The sequence below is a fragment of the Sciurus carolinensis genome, chromosome 12, assembly GCF_902686445.1.
Source record: "Sciurus carolinensis chromosome 12, mSciCar1.2, whole genome shotgun sequence".
NCBI lineage: Eukaryota > Metazoa > Chordata > Mammalia > Rodentia > Sciuridae > Sciurus > Sciurus carolinensis.
The window spans coordinates 60,302,022-60,322,589 of NC_062224.1; the positions used below are offsets into that span (position 1 = coordinate 60,302,022).

A 20,568-nucleotide genomic window follows, 5' to 3' on the forward strand; every position below is an offset into this window, starting at 1 on the left:
TTAAAAATAGAAAACACCTTATGATCTAGTAATCCCACTACTGGATATATATCCAAATGAAACCATTGTATCAAAGAGAGAACAGCAGCACTCCATGTTCACCACAGCATTATTCACAATAGTCAAGACATGGAACTAACCTGGGCATCCTTCAAGGGATAAAGAAAGTTGGTGTACACTGGAAAATGTGGTACAATGGAATGTTTTTCAGTCATTTAAAATAATGAGGAGTTGTGGTTGTGGCTCAGTGATAAGACGATTGCCTAGCATGTTTGAGGCACTTTGTTTGATTATCAGCACTGCATATAAATAAAAAATAAATAAATAAAGGTCCATTGACAATTAAAAAAATATTTAAAAAATAATAATGAAATCCTGTCAGTTTTAGCAACGTGGATGGAACTCAAGACCATGTTAAGTGAAATAAGCCAGGTACAGAACGAAATGTCACACATTCTTATTCATTTGTGGAAATGTAAAAAGGTCAATCTAAAGAAAAGAGTAGAAGAGACTAGGTTGGGCAGGGGAAGAAGGGTAGAAAATGGGTACCGAAATACAGTTAGAAGGAACTGGTACTAGTTTTCTATAATATAATAGGGTAAACATAATCCACAGAATTTTTGACTATTTCACAATAATTAGGAAAAAATAGTCCAAAGGGTCCCAACACATAAACTTTTGAGACACAAAATCTAATTGCCCTGATTTTATCATTACATGTTGTATATATGCATCAGATTATCGTGTAATACCCAACAGATGCTGTGTTAATTAAAATTTTAAAAAAGAAAGAAACAGATGGCTCTAAAGTCAATATGACCCCCTTAAAAATCAAGTTAGCTGGGCATGGTGGTGTACACCTATAATCCCAACAATTTAGGAGGCTGAGGCAGGATGTTTGCAAAATGCAAGCCAGATTTGGCAATTTATTATTTTTTTAAAATTTTTTTTAGTTGTTGATAAACCTTTATTTTTATTTATTTATATGTGGTGCTGAGGATTAAACATAGTGCCTCACACATGCTAGGCAAGTGCTCTAACACTGAGCTACAACCCCAGTCCCAGATTTGGCAATGTAGTGAGACTTCACCTCAAAATAAAAGTACAAAAGGGGTGGGAATGTAGCTCAGAGGTGGGTCATCCCTGGGTTAAATATCCACACTGTGAAAGAAAAAATATATAAACCACAAATTGCATATTAAATCTAAGAGGCGCCATTTAATTAATAACATTTGAGAGCATTTCACTTAAAGCAGTGTGTATGACATTACTACTGAGCAGGGCTAATGTTAATAGTGAAATTCACTGTAAGATGTTTTAATTACCTAGCAGTAATACAAGTAAAAATGACTAATTAGTTCCCTATTAAAATTTGAAAAGACACTCTGCTGCTCATGTCAGATCTGCATATTTTTTTTTAAATTACTTGTTCTACAGAATAATTGACCCAATGATTTTTTAAATAATAATTTATTACTATTGGCACTTAGAATTCCATAAGCATAACTGTGTACTAAATCATCTTTTATTTGTCTCCATTCAAAAATATTAAATTGTGTGGCAAAATTTATACTATGAGCTCTGGCAAGTTTGGGGTTGAAGTCTTTTACAAGCTCAATGAAGAGGATCTATATCAGTACAAAAAGCAAAACAAACCTTATACATACTTGACAGTCAGATCTGGAAAGTCTTTCATTCATTCCAAGTAGCTGGGCTACTGCCATGGTAATTCATGAGAATAACACTCTGTCATAGAGCCTAAGTCATCTGTACCTTCAACTTTACTATCTAAAGTAACAGTGACCCTAAAAGCTCCCTGGAACCCTCTACTTCATCATATCACTCTTTTCAGTCATCAGGGGGAAAAAAAAAAAAAGAGGAATGAAGGGGAAAAGGGAAGGAGAAATAGAAGAAAAATTTTGTCAACTGGACAAATGGTTATACAATCCTGAATACCCTAGACATCTTTATAGTACTTCATAAACTTCTGGAAGGCCCAAACTACCCTGGAATAAATTAAATAAATGAAGGTGTCAGTTGCTTATAAAAAGAGAAACCTTTGTTAGGTTTGTTTCACATAATAAGAAGAGAGAAAAACCAAACTGAAAATAAAGCAGTTTGAGGCTGGGGAATGGTACAGGTCAGTGGTAGAGCAAGCACTCAGTATGAATGAGGCCGTGGGTTCAATCCCGAACATAATCAATTAATCCATCAATAAAGCACTCCACCAGCTCAGCAAACAAATAACAGATTTTATCAAAATATTTTTGTAGTTCTCAATGGACCTTTATTTTATATATGCGGTGCTGAGAATCAAACCCAGTGTATCACGTGTGCTAGGCAAGTGCTCTACCACTGAGCTACAACCCCCAAACAGAATTTCTTTTTAAGATGGTGATAGGTAATCACTTACTTGATTCCAGATCATAAAATGAGTAAAGTTTCTCCGATTCTGAGGGAGTTTCTTCCATCTGTGAAGGGGGGAAAACACCAAAACTAATCTGAAGTACTATAAGACATGAAGGAATAGGTTTGAATACCTTTACATATGTAAATGAAAGTCTATTAAAAGGCTATTTCTTATATGTTCTTTCTCTTTATCATTTTTGATAGTTGAATTACCTAATCTGGAACAACTTTAAAAGAAAATCTACATTGTAGCTCCACCCACCAGGTTAATCATCAAATGCAAACCCTCTTTTTACATTCTTAAAGGCTCTATAAATTTTACAGTGGAAAAAAAATTGACAAACAAAGGAAAGAACAGAGATGGAACCTGTAATAATTTGGAAAAGATATTCATGCAAAAGCCTAGCCAAACAAATGGAAGGCTTCTTTAGAACAGGATTTCACAAAATCTACTAACTTTTTGACACTGTATAAATAGGGACTGAATAAACTATTTCAATGAATCCTAGCTACACAAAAAGATATAAGTACCCTTCATTTTATATTAATTATGATCTAATTAATATCTGACCTGAAGAACAAACCAAAAGGACATACATATCCTGTGCATTAGCTCAGCAGGAAAATGACAAAGGCAGTATAACAAATATTAATTGCTAACAACTTATATCTGAATTTAGGACCTCACACTTCCATTCCCAGGAGGAGATCACAGGACTTTTAAAGAGGGTTGTATACTTCTTCACTGCCATGACTCCTTGACTAATAAGGTTATCTTAAGATGCTACCTGCAGTAATTTACTCTCTACCTTTTACATGGGTTCAATTTCAACCTTAAATATAAATAATAAATGTAACTACATATGCTTTTGGTAAGCTAAAACTCAAATGTCTTTCATGAGTTATACACTTACAAGTTTGAAGACAACTCGACCAAGAAGTCGCACAGAGTCAGGAGGATATCTGGGTTTGCAGCTTTTAAGGCATTTGCATTCCCGCTTGTGGTCCTGCCAAGCTTTTTTCTGTAAAAGAAGAATGGGGAGCACATCAGAAAAATAAAATCTAACTTTCATATACACTGATTTTGAATGCTGAGAATCAACATTAATTTAATTTCAATTGCCAAAATACAACTACAAAATAAAAAATGAAAGTAATATTCTAACATTACAAAGGATTCAGAATTTAGTCTTTGCCAAATATGTAAACACCAAGGATGGGCATTAACAGCCGCAGTCTTCTCAATGTAGCTTACTTAGTAATATATAAGGTAGTCTTTTAGCTGACTAAAAAGGGATTCAATAATAGACAGTCACTCCATATTAAGAATAAAACATCTGGTTTAGGGGTTTTCAAGATGGCAGACTAGAGGGTGGCTGCATTTCATGTTGCTCCAGGACTCAGGATTCAAAAGAGGAGATATTGAGAGACTTGGGACCAATTCAAAGCCACCGGGTGAGTCTCTCCTGTTGGGGAGGCGTCCTGGATGGGGCAATAGTCCCGGAATGGAGGGAATTTTGTGAAGTAGAGTTGCCCGGCGAGACACCCCTCCCCCCGCTGAAGCAGTGAACACAGACAACTGGGAGCTTTGTACTGGAGGCCGCTCAGCACAACACTTGGTTTCGGAGCAACCTGCTGGACTTCGGCGGCTGCCCAGAGGAAGGGCCGCATAGGCAGGCGATTAGGTGCAGAGCAGGGTCCCAGGACCTAGGTGGCTTCTCGGTGGAAGAGCTGCAGAGACAAGCTGAGGGGCGGAGCGAAGGTTCCAGGACTGCGGGCAGCTTCTCTGAGGAGAGGCAGCCTAAGGAGACTCGAGTGCGAAGGATGAGGCTCCCAGACCCAGGAGGTAGGTCCGGGCCCCTGGGAACCTTGCAGAGGAAGACTGCCCAGCCCAGGTGGCAAGACAACCCTCCGCCTGCTGGAGCAGTGAACATGAACAACTGGGAGCATTGTACAGGAAGACGCTCAGCACAATGCTTGGTTTCGGAGCAACCCGCCGGGGCTCCAGCGGCTGCCCAGAGGAAGAGCTGCGCGGTGAGCTGTTTGGACTCAGAGCAACATCCTGAACAATGGGGGAGGGGGCTGCCCTGAAGAGGAGGTGCGCAGTGAGTTGCTTGGTCTCGAAGCAACCACACAGAACACCAGGTGGCTGCCTGGAGGAAGAGGCTTACGGCAGGTCACTGGGGTTCGGAGCGTCTGTACAAGGCTCCAGGTGGCTGCTCAGAGGAGGGGCTGCATAGCCAGGCGATTAGGTGCAAAGCACGGTCCCGGGACCTAGGCAGCTTCTCGGTGTAAGAGCTGCACAGAGACAAGCTGAGGGGCGGAGCGAAGGTTCCAGGACTGCGGGCAGCTTCTCTGAGGAGGAGCAGCCTAAGGAGACTCGTCTGCAAAGGGTGAGGCTCCCAGAACCAGGAGGTAGGTCCGGGCCCCTGGGAACGTTGCCTAGGAAGGCTGCCCTGCCCAGGCGATAGTTGTGGATTGAGGGGAACCTCCAGGAGGGGAACTGACCAGCGAGACCTCCCCGCCGGGTAAGGTTTTCCCACAAGGACAGTAAAACCAGAGACACACGCATAAACAGGCCTTGCCTCAGCCCGCAGCCTAGTTTCCCTTTGGTTGACCATTGGTCAACAAGTGGAGGCACCTCTGCCCACTAGCAGGGAATATGCCTCACCTTAAGGCCACCACCCCTTGAGAGGCAGCTTCCTTGTGGAGCACCGCATTATCAACTTCCTCCAAGACTTCAGGCTACTGAAGGCTAAGAGGGGATATGCTAGAAATCTTCAGGGACATTATGAGTCAATAGAAGAAATCTGCAACATCTCAGCGGTCCACTGATACCTGAACAATATGAGAAAACAAGGGAAGAAAATGCCCCAAACAAATCTAGATATTACATCAATAAAATCCAATGACAGCATGGCAGAAGAAATGACAGAAAGGGAGTTCAGAACGTACATGATTAACATGATAAGGGAAACAAACGATGAAATGAAAGAGCAAATGCAGGCATTGAATGATCACACCAATCGACAGTTAAAAGAGCAAATACAGGAAGCAAAAGATCATTTCAATAAAGAGTTAGAGATATTGAAAAAAAAACAAACAGAAATCCTTGAAATGAAGGAAACAATAAACCAAATTAAGAACTCCATAGAAAGCATAATCAATAGGATAGAACACCTGGAAGACAGAACCTCAGATATTGAAGACAAAATATTTAACCTTGAAAACAAAGTTGAAAAAACAGAGAAGATGGTAAGAAATCATGAACAGAATCTCCAAGAACTATGGGACATCATGAAAAGGCCAAATTTAAAAATTATTGGGATTGAGGAAGGCACAGAGATACAAACCAAAGGAATGAACAATCTATTCAATGAAATAATATCAGAAAATTTCCCAAATCTGAAGAATGAAATGGAAAATCAAGTCCAAAAGGCTTATAAGACTCCAAATGCACAAAATTACAACAGACCCACACCAAGGCACATTATAATGAAAATACCTAACATAAAAAATAAAGACAGAATTTTAAAGCTGTGAGAGAAAAGAACCAAATTACATCCAGGGGGAAACCAATACGGATACCAGCAGATTTTCCAATCCAGACCCTAAAAGCAAGAAGGGCCTGGAACAACATTTTTCAAGCCCTCAAAGAAAATGGATGCCAACCAAGAATCTTATACCCAGCAAAACTTACCTTCAGATTTGACGATGAAATAAAATCCTTCTATGATAAACAAGCGCTAAAAGAATTTACAAAAAGAAAGCCAGCTTTCCAGAACATTCTCAGCAAAATATTCCATGAGGAAGAGATGAAAAACAAAGAAGCAAATCAGCAAAGGGAGGAATTATCCTAAAGGAATTGTCAAATAAAGGAGGAACCAAGTTGTGACAAAAAAATAAATAAAATAAAATAAATGAACCAAATGACCGGGAATACAAATCATATCTCAATAATAACCCTGAATGTTCATGGCCTGAATTCATCAATCAAAAGACATAGACTGGCAGATTGGATTAAAAAGAAAGATCCAACAATATGTTGCTGCAAGAGACTCACCTCATAGAAAGAGATACCCATAGACTAAAGGTGAAAGGATGGGGAAAAATATACCATGCACATGGACTCAGCAACAAAGCTAGAGTATCCATCCTGATTTCGGATAATGTGGACTTCAAGCCAATGTTAGTCAGAAGGGATAAAGAAGGACATTTCATATTGCTTAAGGGAACCATAAATCAGCAAGACATAACAATCATAAACTTCTATGCCCCAAACAGTGGCTCATCCATGTATGTCAAACAAATCCTTCTCAATTTCAGAAACCAAATAGACCATAACACAATAATACTAGGTGATTTTAACACGCCTCTCTCACCTCTGGACAGATCTTCCAAACAAAAATTGAACAAAGAAACCATAAATCTCAATAACACAATCAATAATTTAGACTTAACAGACATTTATAGAATATACCATCCAACCAAGAGCGAATACACTTTCTTCTCAGCAGCACATGGATCCTTCTCTAAAATAGACCATATATTATGCCACAAAGCTAATGTTAGCAAATACAAGAAGATAGACACTACCTTGTATTCTACCAGATCATAATGGATTGAAGTTAGAAATAAATGAAAGAGTAAAAAACAGAAACTACTCCAACACCTGGAGATTAAACAATATGCTATTATATGATGAATGGATAACAGAAGATATTACGAAGGAAATTTAAAAATTCTTAGACATAAATGAGAACAAAGAAACATCATATCAAAATCTCTGGGACACTATGAAAGCAGTACTTAGAGGAAAATTTATTTCATGGAGCGCATTCAATAAAAGATAAAACTCAACAAATAAACGCCTTAACACTACAGCTCAAAGCCCTAGAAAAAGAAGAACAGAGCAACACCAAAAGTAGTAGAAGACAGGAAAGTTAAACTCAGAACTGAAATCAACAAAATTGAAACAAAAGAAACAATACAAAAAAATTGACAAAATAAATAGTTGGTTCTTCGAAAAAATAAACAAAATTGATAAACTTTTAGCCACACTAACAAAGAGAAGATGAGAGAAAACCCAAATCACTAAAATTCGGAATGAACAAGGAAATATCACAACAGACACAAATGAAATACAAAACATAATTAGAAGCTATTTTGAAAATCTATACTCCAACAAAATAGAAAATTTCGAAGACATCAACGGGTTTCTAGAGACATATGAATTGCCTAAACTGAACGAGGGGGACATACACAATTCAAATAGACCAATTTCAAGTAATGAAATAGAAGAACTCATCAAAAGCCTACGAACAAAGAAAAGTCCAAGACCAGATGGGTTCTCAGCCGAGTTCTACAAAACCCCTCTAAAAACTGGAACAAGCCAGGGATGCCCTCTTTCACCACTTCTATTCAATATCGTCCTTGAAACTCTAGCCAGAGCAATTAGACAGACCAAAGAAATTAAAGGGATACGAATAGGAAAAGAAGAACTCAAACTATCCCTATTTGCTGATGATATGATTATATACTTAGAGGAACCAGGAAATTCCACCAGAAAACTTTTAGATCTCATAAGTGAATTCAGTAAAGTAGCGGGATATAAGATCAATGCACATAAATCGAAGGCATTTTTATACATAAGCGATGAATCTTCAGAAAGAGAAATTAGGAAAACTACCCCATTCACAATAGCTTTGAAAAAAATAAAATACTTGGGAATCAATCTCACAAAAGAGGTGAAAGACCTCTACAATGAGAACTACAGAACACTAAAGAAAGAAATTAAAGAAAACCTTAGAAGATGGAAAGATCTCCCATGTTCTTGCATAGGAAGAATTAATATTGTCAAAATGGCCATACTACCAAAAGTGCTATACAGATTCAATGCAATTCCAATTAAAATCCCAATGATGTACCTTACAGAAATAGGGCAAGCAATTATGAAATTCATCTGGAAGAATAAAAAACCCAGAATAGCTAAAGCAATCCTTGGCAGAAAGAGTGAAGCAGGGGGTTATCGCAATACCAGATCTTCAACTCTACTACAAAGCAATAGTAACAAAAACAGCATGGTATTGGTACCAAAATAGAAAGGTGGATCAATGGTACAGAATAGAGGACACGGACACAAACCCAAATAAATACAATTTTCTCATACTAGACAAAGGGGCCAAAAATATGCAATGGAGAAAAGATAGCCTCTTCAACAAATGGTGCTGGGAGAATTGGAAATCCATATGCAACAGAATGAAACTAAACCCATATCTCTCACCATGCACGAAACTAAACTCAAAATGGATTAAGGATCTCGGAATCAGACCAGAGACCTTGCATCTTATAGAAGAAAAAGTAGGTCCAGAGCTTCAACATGTCGGCTTAGGACCAGACTTCCTCAACAGGACTCCATAGCACAAGAAATAAAAGCAAGAATTAATAACTGGGATAGATTCAAACTAAAAAGCTTTCTCTCAGCAAAAGAAACTATCAGCAATGCGAAGAAAGAGCCTACAGAGTGGGAGAAAATCTTTGCCAATCATACTTCAGATAGAGCACTAATCTCCAGAATCTATAAAGAACTCAAAAAATTCTACACCAAGAATGCAAATAATCCAATCGACAAATGGGCTAAGGAAATGAATAGACACTTCACAGAAGAAGATCTACAAGCAATCAACAAACATATGGAAAAATGTTCAACATCTCTAGTAATAAGAGAAATGCAAATCAAAACCACCCTAAGATTCCATTTCACCCCAATTAGAATGGCCATTATCAAGAATACAAGCAACAAAAGGTGTTGGCGAGGATGTGGGGAGAAAGGTACACTCATACATTGCTGGTGGGACTGCAAATTAGTGCAGCCACTCTGGAAAGCAGTATGGAGATTCCTTAGAAAACTTGGAATGGAACCACCATTTGACCCAGCTATCCCACTCCTTGGCCTATACCCAAAGGACTTAAAATCAGCATACTACAGAGATACAGCCACATCAATGTTCATAGCTGCTCAGTTCACAATAGCCAGATTGTGGAACCAACCTATATGTCCTTCAATTGATGAATGGATAAAGAAACTGTGGCATATATATACAATGGAATATTACTCTGCCATAAAGAATGATAAAATTATGGCATTTGAAGGCAAATGGATGAAATTGGAGAATATCATGCTAAGTGAGATAAGCCAATCTCAAAAAACCAAAGGACAAATGATATCGCTAATAAGTGGATGATGACACATAATGGGGGGTGGGAGGGGTTAGTGTTATGGTTTGAGTTAGGGTTAGGGAGGGGGGCAAGAATGGAGGAAGGAAGGACTGTATAGAGGGAAAAGAGGGGTGGGAGGGGTGGGGGAAAGAGAAAAGATAACAGAATGAATCAAACAACATTACCCTATGTAAATTTATGATTACACAAATGGTATGCCTTTACTCCATGTACAAACAGAGAAACAACATAAACAACATGTATCCCATTTGTTTACAATAAAAAAAGATTAAAAAAAAACACCTGGTTTAGAAAAATCAAAATAGGTTAATACTTCTAAGAACCTAGGTTTTGAAAAAATTGTCTATGAGTGTTATATCACTTTTTCCATTATCTCTACTCATGGTTGCCTTCTTCCACTATGGCATCCTCTTAACCTGCTCTTTAATCTTTTTTTTCAGAATTTACACTTCACTCATTTGTAAACAAGACTAAGCTGCATCAATATACAAGAAGTTAAGTATGTAAAAACAAAACAAAATGCTAAAATTAGAGCATTTACTTAGCACTCTAAAATGTGCCAGATGTTTCGCTAAGCATACAAAAGACATGTCATTTGATTTTCACAAGTAATTCAAATGGTAGATATTATCCCTATACTTAAGATGAAGAAGGTAAGACTCAAGAGCCAGGATCTAACTACCAAATAACCTAATCAAAAGACGGAAGAGTAAAAATCCCTACTATACTAAACATGAATGCAAATAATCACCATGTTTTTGCACTATACTTATTTGAGTTGGTATACAGGCAAGGCAAAAGAGAAAGCATAATGCCTAATAAAATTCTCCTCTGACAGAAAAGAAAAACGCATTGCTTTACTAAGCATTAATTCACAGGAGAAATTTATTCCAAGAATCCTAATCAACATATTGGACAATGTCTTTGATAATATTCTAGAACAATAGTTTATATCCATGAGGGTCTTTTATACAGCTGCATTTAATCACTTAAAGAGATAATATCAAAATATAACTCAGTGAAAGAAAATGTTCAGGGGCTAATAATTAGTAATTATTAGAATTAGTAATAAGCAATTACCAACATGTCAAAACATATGGTTTCATTATATTTTAAACACACAAAATCATGCAGACCCCACCTAGAAAAATGTTAAACTTATTAAAAGTACTAAAAAATTAAGTATTAAAGAAATCTGTATGAATTATTTAACTCAGTTTCCCACAATTGCCATTGCCATTCTTTGGGAAATTAGGTTTGTATAAATATATATGAGTACTTTGAGGCAACTCAAAGAAAGAAAGTACTTTCGTCTTCTTTGAGAAGAGGTTAAACAAATTCATGGTTCTTTACACTGACAAGAAACAGACTGAAGAGAGAATCATAACTTTTCTAGAAGAGTTTCATTTGGTTATAAACGTTGTAAGACCTGTAAGACCTGAAAGATGCTCTTAGTGGACAAACTAAGTGGGCAGGAATGAACCACAAAGTCACTGAGAAGGCACCTTCAAATCTGTTCAAATGCCTTGAGTATGCACCCAGCTGAACAATAATCACCCTCAACAAAATTAGGCAGAGGCAATTAGGGGGAAAAAATTAAGATCAGATTTTAATCAACCCCATTCCCAACTATAATAGATACCGATAACTCCTTTTTTAAAACTTCCACTTTAAAACAGCTCAACCTCCTACTAACTTACCCAGATAAGACAACTGCAAAATGTACCCCAGATAATGAACCAACTGATCAGTTAGATGACATTATTTGGAATGAAATATTCAAATTTTAGAGAATCTTCAAAAATGACATTAAATATTTATCATAATTAATATAAATCTCTTATTTCTGAACAAGAACAAGAAACCAGACCAAATGTTCCTTAAGACTATTTCTCCATCATTGCATGAAAACATCAGGCTGCAAATATTTTCCCATTAGCCTCTGCAAAAAAAGATGTTCATTCTTTTCATCTACAACTCAAATTGGCCCATTTAGTTATAAACATAGAAAGTAATCATACCATATGAAACTGTTCTGTTTCACAGTACCAAGTTCTGGCCTACTCCATTTCTTACCATGATATTAAAAATCATGCTTTTAAAGCATTAATTGTTAGGATTTATTGCTCAGTTTCTTACCGTAAGAAGAAGCTTATGACATATGCTTATACAAATAAATGCATACCACAGAAATGACTCATAAAAAAAGTAAAGAAATTTCATGTCACTTTGAAGCAAAAGCTGTCAATCAAAAATATGTACTTCAGGACGAATGATATCACTAATAAGTGGATGATGACACCTAATGGGGGGTGGGAGGGGTTAGTGTTAGGGTTAGAGTTAGGGTTAGGGAGGGGGACAAGAATGGAGGAAGGAAGGACTGTATAGGGGGAAAAGAGGGGTGGGAGGGGTGGGGGGAAAGGAAAAAAATAACAGAATGAATCAAACAACATTACCCTATGTAAATTTATGATTACACAAATGGTATGCCTTTACGCCATGTACAAACAGAGAAACAACATGTAGCCCATTTGTTTACAATAAAAAAAAAAAAAAAGTACTTCACAAACTTTCCCTTTGGTCTAGACCTCAGTGGTACATTAATCTTAAATGTCTGCCATGTCCTCAAAAGATGACCTTCCTGATTTACTTCTTTTCCACTTTCTTCCATTACTGCCAGTGCAGATGTAATTAAGATTTTTCTTCACAATCCTGGCTGTGATGTTTTCTGCCCTCATAGTTGAAAATTAACAATGACATACAATAAGTACAAACTAGCATGAGAGACAAAATAAATTTAAATATTGCATTAAGATGCAAAGGCAGGGGCTGGGGAGATAGCTCAGTTGGTAGAGTGCTTGTCTTGCAAGCACAAGGCCCTGGGTTCAATCCCCAGCACCGCGAGAGAAAAAAAAAAAAAAAAAAGATGCAAAGGCAATATGAGACAAGACCTTTAGATGGAAAAAAAAAGGAAATAAAAGCACCTATGATACAATTGCACATGTCAGTACATTTATAACTCAAAAAAAAATCAGTTTCAGAATCTACATTTCCATAACTTTTATAGTATTTATAATAGTTCAGAATATAAACTAATTAACTACCCCAGGGGTTCTCAAGGTAGGTAAAAATCAATCTTGAGGGTTATTTGGGAAATTTATAGGTGTATTTTTGTTTGTGACAATCTTGTAGAGTATGATGGGCAGTTAACAAGCAAGAAACAAGATGACAAACATCCTGTTTAAAAAGGTTGCATACAATAAAAAATGGTTCCAAATTCGACACGATTTTCAAGTATCCTACCAGATATCATATAAAGGTGAAAAACTTCTTTATAATTACCTGAGTGTAGACTTAAATCTCATTTGACTTTTTTTTATACAGTCCTGCTAGCACTGAATGTTTTCGTAAAACAAGGCTAGACTGTATTTCAAGAACTTTACCTGAAGTTAGTCAATAGTTTATAAAGTCACATCACTGAAGGCAACACTACCTATAGTGTTTGAGTTACCAATACAACGTACTTTCTAATGTACTTCCCTTCTCACAATAACTCTGTGCATAGGAGCAAGTTTATGAGGAGGTAATTATGTCTTCTAGTCTAATTACACATGATCATTTACATAACAAAATGCCTATTATTTTATTACAATCATTTTAATTTTCCTTCTCCTTATAAATATATATAACAAGGTAGACTGTATTACCTACATAATTATATTTCAAGAAAACAGAGAAGGTAATAAAAACATCATAAAAATGTGGAGTAGGGTCTGAGAAGAGCTTAAAACCCCAGATCTAGAACAATACTACAGTTATACATCCCAAACATACATAAATATTTTTAAATACATACCCAGAGATTCTAACAGCACCCATGAGATAGGATCAGGTGTTTGAATTGTTTTTAATCACTGCAGAGCACTCCATGTATTGGTAAGGTTGAAAAACCACTCAGCTAAACTAAATTACAAACTTGGTCATTTTACACACACACACACACACACACACACACACACACACACAGAGAAACAATAAAAACAACAAAACACTATTGGATAATTATCACTATACTACTGGCATATAGGAATGAACTTTATAATATGTAGATAGGGAAAAGTGTTTTTAAAAAGGACAAAAAAATCCAAAGACAAAAAATCCAAAAACCATAAAGGGAAACATATATATTAAATTAAGTTTAACTAAATAATTTTTGTACATCAGGAAAGAAAACCCTACATCACAAACAAGATTTATAAATAAAGGATAAACTGCAGGGGGATATAAAATATATCCTCTTCAACGTGTCCAATATACAAAGAGGTCTTAAAATAAGAAAAAAATAAAAGTAAAGGCCATGAGTAACATGAATAGAAAACTAATAATTAATTAAAAGAGAAACCAGGGCTGAGGTATAGCTCAGTAGTAGAATGCATACTTAGTATGCACAAGACTCTGGATTTAATCTCCAGACCAAAAATAACAACTACAATAATAATAATAATAATTACACAAATCATACCAGGGCCCAAACAAATGCTAACAGAAACAATAACCAAGTTGTCTGATTAGTTTAATAAAGATGAATAAAATTAACAGTATTTAGAAGTGTTATGGAGAAATATGTACTCTCTAGACTTGCTGGTAGAATTGTAAAATGCTCCATCTTTCTTTTTTTAATATTTTTAGTTGTAGATGGAAACAATACCTTTATTCTATTTAATTTATTTATTTTTACGTGGTGCTGAGGATTGAACCCAGTGTCTCACATGGGCAGGGCAAGCACTTTACCATTGAGCTACAATCACAGTCCCTGCTCCATCTTTCTGACTAATATTTGGAAGTAAATATTAAAAGTTCAATGGACATGTTGTTGGCAGAGAAGTAACATTCATAAAATAATTTATCCTAAAATACTTAAATGGTATGTTGAAGTAAGTTTAGGTCTGAGGATGCAGCACAGTGGTGGAGAGTTTACCTACCATTCACAAAGCTCTGGGTTTGAATCCCAAGAAAAATAGAAAAGAAATAAGTTTCAGAATGCTCACAGTAGATAGGTGAAAAACTAGCATTGATTTTCCCAGTTTTTCCTACATATGAAATGCTGTTTGTCTTTTTCTTTATATCTTCCTATTACTATTTGAATTTTCTACCAAGAACATATATTTTATTGATAAATTAAAAACAATTATAATTATCTTTCTATCTTTAATATCTGTGATTCTGAAAAAAAAAGCATTTTATGTAAAAGAGAAAGCAAAATTACTGCTTAATAGAAAAATACCCTTCTTAATTTTTTAATATTTTGGAAACCTGATCGTAACTCAAAGCATTGTTTGAATGTACTGATTTTTAAATGTTAAAAAAGTGTTTTGATAAATTCTTTCTAATACCAATAAAATCTTTTTAAATTAAAAGACGCATTCAATAAATTGTTTTACTTTACATTTATTTGTATATGGTTTTCTTTAATGAGTATAACTTGCATGCTAACAGGTGTTAAATGGATATCTTATGATTTATTCTAAAACCAGTACCAGTTAGGAGATAACATTTACTATATATTCATTGATTGTTTGAAATTAAAGCCATCCCAAAGAAGAAATGAAAGAAAAATCCCTAAAAAATCTTTTTTAGACCAACCTGATAGGCTCTTGGTCTGATGTTACAATAGAAACAATAGAACAAGAAATTTATTTCTTGTTTCTTACACAAAATAACAGTTTCTACTATTACTGTAGTATGTTCCTCTTCTCTTTAGACACCAAGTAACTACATACTACTCAATAACCCATTTAAATGCTGTTAAAAACTTAATATTGGTTGGGGTAGACACCCAATTAAGGGTAACTCATTATCATATGGGATAGAGTGTTGGGAGAGGTCATCATATATTGACATGATTTGGGTTAAATACATTTGATTCATGACCAAAGTTTATCTGGTATTTACTCTGCAAGACGGCTGAATTTAAAGATCTCTAAGGCAGCCTGTCAATGACTAAAATCCTATGATTCTATGATATCCATTCCTAACAGGTGGTATAAACAAATGGTATTTTGATTAATATCATAATAGTCTTAATACCTACTTGCCCAGGTTAGGCTTTGAAGGGATGAAGAACCAGTTTAAAAGAAGTAGAAAAGAAAATGAATTATTTTGAGTCAGCTTATTCAACAATTTAATATAACCATCAATAAATCAAATATCTTCTTTTAAAATATTGACATGATAACTTTTTTCCTTACATGTTCATAATTCATTCCATTCACAATCATCTACAGGAGTCTCCTATGGGCAAAACTTAGGATAGTGGAGTTGCCATGCAACTTGCAGATAAAAAGAAACCTGAAAATCTTCCATTCATTTCCAGACTACTGATAGCAAAAAAATCATAGCTCTCTTTTATGTTTCATATGTAGTCTAATACTGAATTACAGGTTGTCAGATGCATGAATATCTGATGGAAACTGGGAAAAGAAAACTAGAAGGTTAAGCAGGCTGTATACCAGCTATAGCTGATGGACAGGTAATGATTAAAATCTTGCATAAAATCTCCTTAGAGCACACTAGAGATTCAGAGATAGACATTAGACTTATCACTAAAATATAGAACAAGAGTGCCTTCCTACTAGCCTTATTCAAATTAGACACAGAGTCTAATAAAAAGGAGAGAGACACAGGGATGGTCATAGGGCATAAAGATTAAAAAAAAAGAACTGATTATAACTTCTTAGAAAATGGAAAATACAATCCACTGGTTAACTGAGGAACCACAGAAAATGAGGCAATAATAACATTAGTGCCTCTAAAGAAGTCAATCATCATCCAGTGCAGGGTTCAGCAAACTACAGCCCACAAACCAAATCCATCCTGCCACCTTTTTGGTAAAGTTCTATTGCACTATAACCACACTCATTAGTTACATTAATTCATTTCATGCTACAGTAAACAGTAATGACAGAAATCATATGGTCCACAAGACCAAAATATATACTGCCCTTTACAGAAAGTTTGCCACTCTGATCTACTAAGAAATCATATCAATATGGCTTGATTTAATGGGTATATTTTAGAAGGAAGGCAAAATAAATGATTCACTTCTATGGACTTTTGAACTTATTTGAAAGAAACCTCTCTGTTAATCAAACTATCACCAATAGGTTCTAGTAGAACATGGCAGAAGTGGCACATGCATTTTACTTCCCCAACTCAAGTAATTATCAAGATTTTAACTCTCAAAGTGAACCAGAGGGGTCACCAAGGGATGAGGTTGGTTTAATCTCATCTGTAAGTCCAAAAGTGGAGGCAAGAGAGCAGGTGGTAAGAGAAGCAGGGAAGAGGAAGCCAACAAGAAGAGCAGTCGCAATCAGAGCCATTTCTGAGAGGGGACCTAACCTGCCAGGAAGAATCCCAGGCAAAGATCTAGAATCAAACACATTATGTCAGAGAATGATACTGAAAAGTGGCTGAAAAACAGAGAATTAACCAAAAGTCTATATACCAAAAGTAAGCAATGGAGGGTTCAAATGGAAAACCTAGTTGATGTTAAGGCGATCTCTACTGTAGACCATTGCTAGAGCATCCTATTTGATCTTCCTTTTCCAGTTCTCACCTTCCTAGACTCATTTTTGGGTGGTTCTGGAGATACAATTTAAATGATAATTAAATACTTCATCCACATAACCAACACCAAAATTAAGATACAAAATGTCATTAATCTTCAAAAGTTTCTTTGGGTTCCTTTATATTTACACCCTGTTCCCAGCAACCAGTAATCTTGTCTCCATCAACATATATTAGTTTTGTCTAGCCCAGAACAGTTTCCCAACTAGCTTCATTCCCTCAATATAATGTTTTGAAATTCACTCATTTTGCTGCATACATTAGTAGTTGCTCCCTTTTTTGTAGTCAAGTAACAGTACAGCATGTGTGTTTATTATTCATTTACCTACAGGATAATATCTCAGTTAATTTCAGGTTTGGAACACTGAACACTCAAGTACAAATCTTTCTTTGTGGAAATATATTTTGGTAACTCCTGTAAACACCTAAGAGAACTGTTGCGTCAGTGGAAGTTAAACTTTAATATACTAATAAACTACCAAACATGTCCAAAGTAGCTAGATGGGGGTTCCAGTTGCTCCATATTCTTGCAAAGACTTGGCAAGGTAAATCCTTATTTTTTTTTTCCTTCTCTTTTCTTTTATTCAGGTTTTCTAGTGAAAATATAGCAGAATCTCATTATGGTTATAACTGTTATTCCTCTAATGACTAATGGTGTTGAATATCTTTCAATGTAAATTTTCTTGAAGTATTCAAATATTTTGCTCATTTTACTGTATTATCTTAATACTTGTTCTTTATTATTATGGTTAGGATGTGACGTGTACCCCCAAAACTCATGTGTGAGACAATGCAAGAAGGTTCAGAGGAGAACTGATTGGGTTGTGAGAGTCTTAATCAGTGATTTAATTCCCTAATAGGGATTAACAGAGTGGTAACTGAAGTGGTAGGGTATGACCAGAGGAGATGGGAATTGGGGCATGGCTTTGGGTATATATATCTTTTTAATCTTCTTTTTTTTTTTTTTTTAGTTGTCCATGGACCTTTATTTTATTTATTTATTTGAATGTGGTGCCGAGAATCGAACCCAGTGCCTCACACATGCTAGACAAGTGTTCTACCAGAGCCACAACTCCAGCCCTGGGTATATATCTTTATCTGACGAGTGAACTGTCTCTCTGCTTCCTGATCTTCTTGTGAGCTGTTTCCCTCTGCCACACTCTTCCACCATGATGTTCAGCCTCATCTCGAGCCCCAAGGAATGGAGCAGGTTTCTATGGACTAAGACCTCTGAAACTGTGAGCCCTCAAATAAATTTTTCCTCCTCCACAATTGTTTTGGTTGGGTCCCTTTGTCCCAGCAGCGAAGAAAGCTGACTAAAACATTAAAGAACTATGCATACATGCAAAGTGCGATGGCACATACCTATAAGCCCAGCAACCCAGGAGGTTGAGGCAATGGTTCACAAGTTCAAGGTTAGCCTGGGCAACTTAGTAAGATCCTGTCTCAAATTTTAAAAATATTTTTTTTTAAAAAGGCTCGGTATAAAACTCAGTGTTAAAGTAGTCCCAGTACTGCAAATCGATCAATCAATCCATCAATCAATCTGGACACAATAGCTCCTGGGACAGGGAATGTGACAGAGCACATGTATTCAAGCTCAAATATTTTCTCCCAGTCTGTAGTTTATCTTCCCATATTTAAAATGGTATATCTTTCAAAGGGCAGAAGGGATTGATTCTGATGAAGTCCAATTTATCAATTTTCTTATATACTCAATGCTTTCGTATCCTACCTATGAAACTTTATATACCTTATATCCAAAGATTTTTTCCTAAAAGTTTTATAGGCTTAGCCTGTAAGTTTAAGCCTATAATCAGAAGTTTTAAAATTTATATCTTTTCTTTTACATGTATATAATTTGCATAGATTTTTTGCCAGCACAATTTGTTGAAGACTATTCTTTCACTATTGAATTATGTTGGCATAGTAGCTGAAAATCAACTGACCACACCTATGGTTCAACATTGTTTTTAAGGGATGCAAGCTTGGTTCAACATGCGGAAATCAATAAATGTAATTCACCATATCAACAGACTTAAAGTCAAGAATCACATGATTATTTCAATAGATGCAGAAAAAGCATTTGATAAAATACAGCACCCCTTCATGCTCAAAACACTAGAAAAAATAGGGATAGTGGGAACGTTCCTTAACATTGTAAAGGCCATCTATGCTAAGCCCATGGCTAATATCATTCTAAATGGTGAAAAACTGAAAGCATTCCCCCTAAAATCTGGAACAAGGCAGGGATGCCCTCTCTCACCACTCCTATTCAATATCGTCCTTGAAACTGTAGCCAGAGCAATTAGACAGACCAAAGAAATTAAAGGGATACGAATAGGAAAAGAAGAACTCAAACTATCCCTATTTGCTGATGATATGATTATATACTTAGAGGAACCAGGAAATTCCACCAGAAAACTCTTAGAACTCATAAGTGAATTCAGTAAAGTAGCAGGATACAAGATCAATGCTCATAAATCCAATGCATTTTTACACATAAGTGATGAATCTTCAGAAAGAGAAGTTAGGAAAACTACCCCATTCACAATAGCCTCGAAAAAAATAAAATACTTGGGAATCAATCTCAAAAAGAAGTGAAAGACCTCTACAATGAGAACTACAGAACACTAAAGAAAGAAATTAAAGAACACCTTAGAAGATGGAAAGATCTCCCATGTTCCTAGATAGGCAGAATTAATATTGTCAAAATGGCCATACTACCAAAAGTGCTATACAGATTCAATGCAATTCCAATTAAAATCCCAATGATGTACCTTACAGAAGTAGAACAAGCAATCATGAAATTCATCTGGAAGAATAAGATACCCAGAATTGCTAAAGCAATCCTTCGCAGGAAAAATGAAGCAGGGGGTATTGCAATACCTGAACTTCAACTCTACTACAAAGCAATAGTAACCAAAACGGCATGGTATTGGTACCAAAATAGAAAGGTGGATCAATGGTACAGGATAGAGGACACGGACACAAACCCAAATAAATATAATTTCCTCATACTAGACAAAGGGGCCAAAAATATGCAATGGAGAAAAGATAGCCTCTTCAATAAATGGTGCTGGGAAAATTGGAAATCCATATGCAACAGAATGAAACTAAACCCATATCTCTCACCGTGCACAAAACTAAACTCAAAATGGATTAAGGACCTCGGAATCAGACCAGAGACCCTGCATCTTATAGAAGAAAAAGTAGGTCCAGAGCTTCAACATGTCGGCTTAGGACCAGACTTTTTCAACAGGACTCCCATAGCACAAGAAATAAAAGCAAGAA

The 20,568-nt window shown here is 36.0% G+C and overlaps 1 protein-coding gene across 1 annotated transcript in view; it reads right to left on the reverse strand.

Annotated features, from left to right (window-relative positions):
* Smyd3 (SET and MYND domain containing 3) overlaps positions 1-20,568 on the reverse strand; it is a 734,617-nt gene that overhangs the window by 519,750 nt on the left and 194,299 nt on the right. The window contains exons 3-4 of the mRNA XM_047521142.1: positions 3,324-3,431; positions 2,414-2,471 (exon numbers count right to left, since the gene is read on the reverse strand). Coding sequence (XP_047377098.1) covers positions 2,414-2,471; positions 3,324-3,431 — 166 coding nt within the window. The remainder of the gene's footprint in view (positions 1-2,413; positions 2,472-3,323; positions 3,432-20,568) is intronic.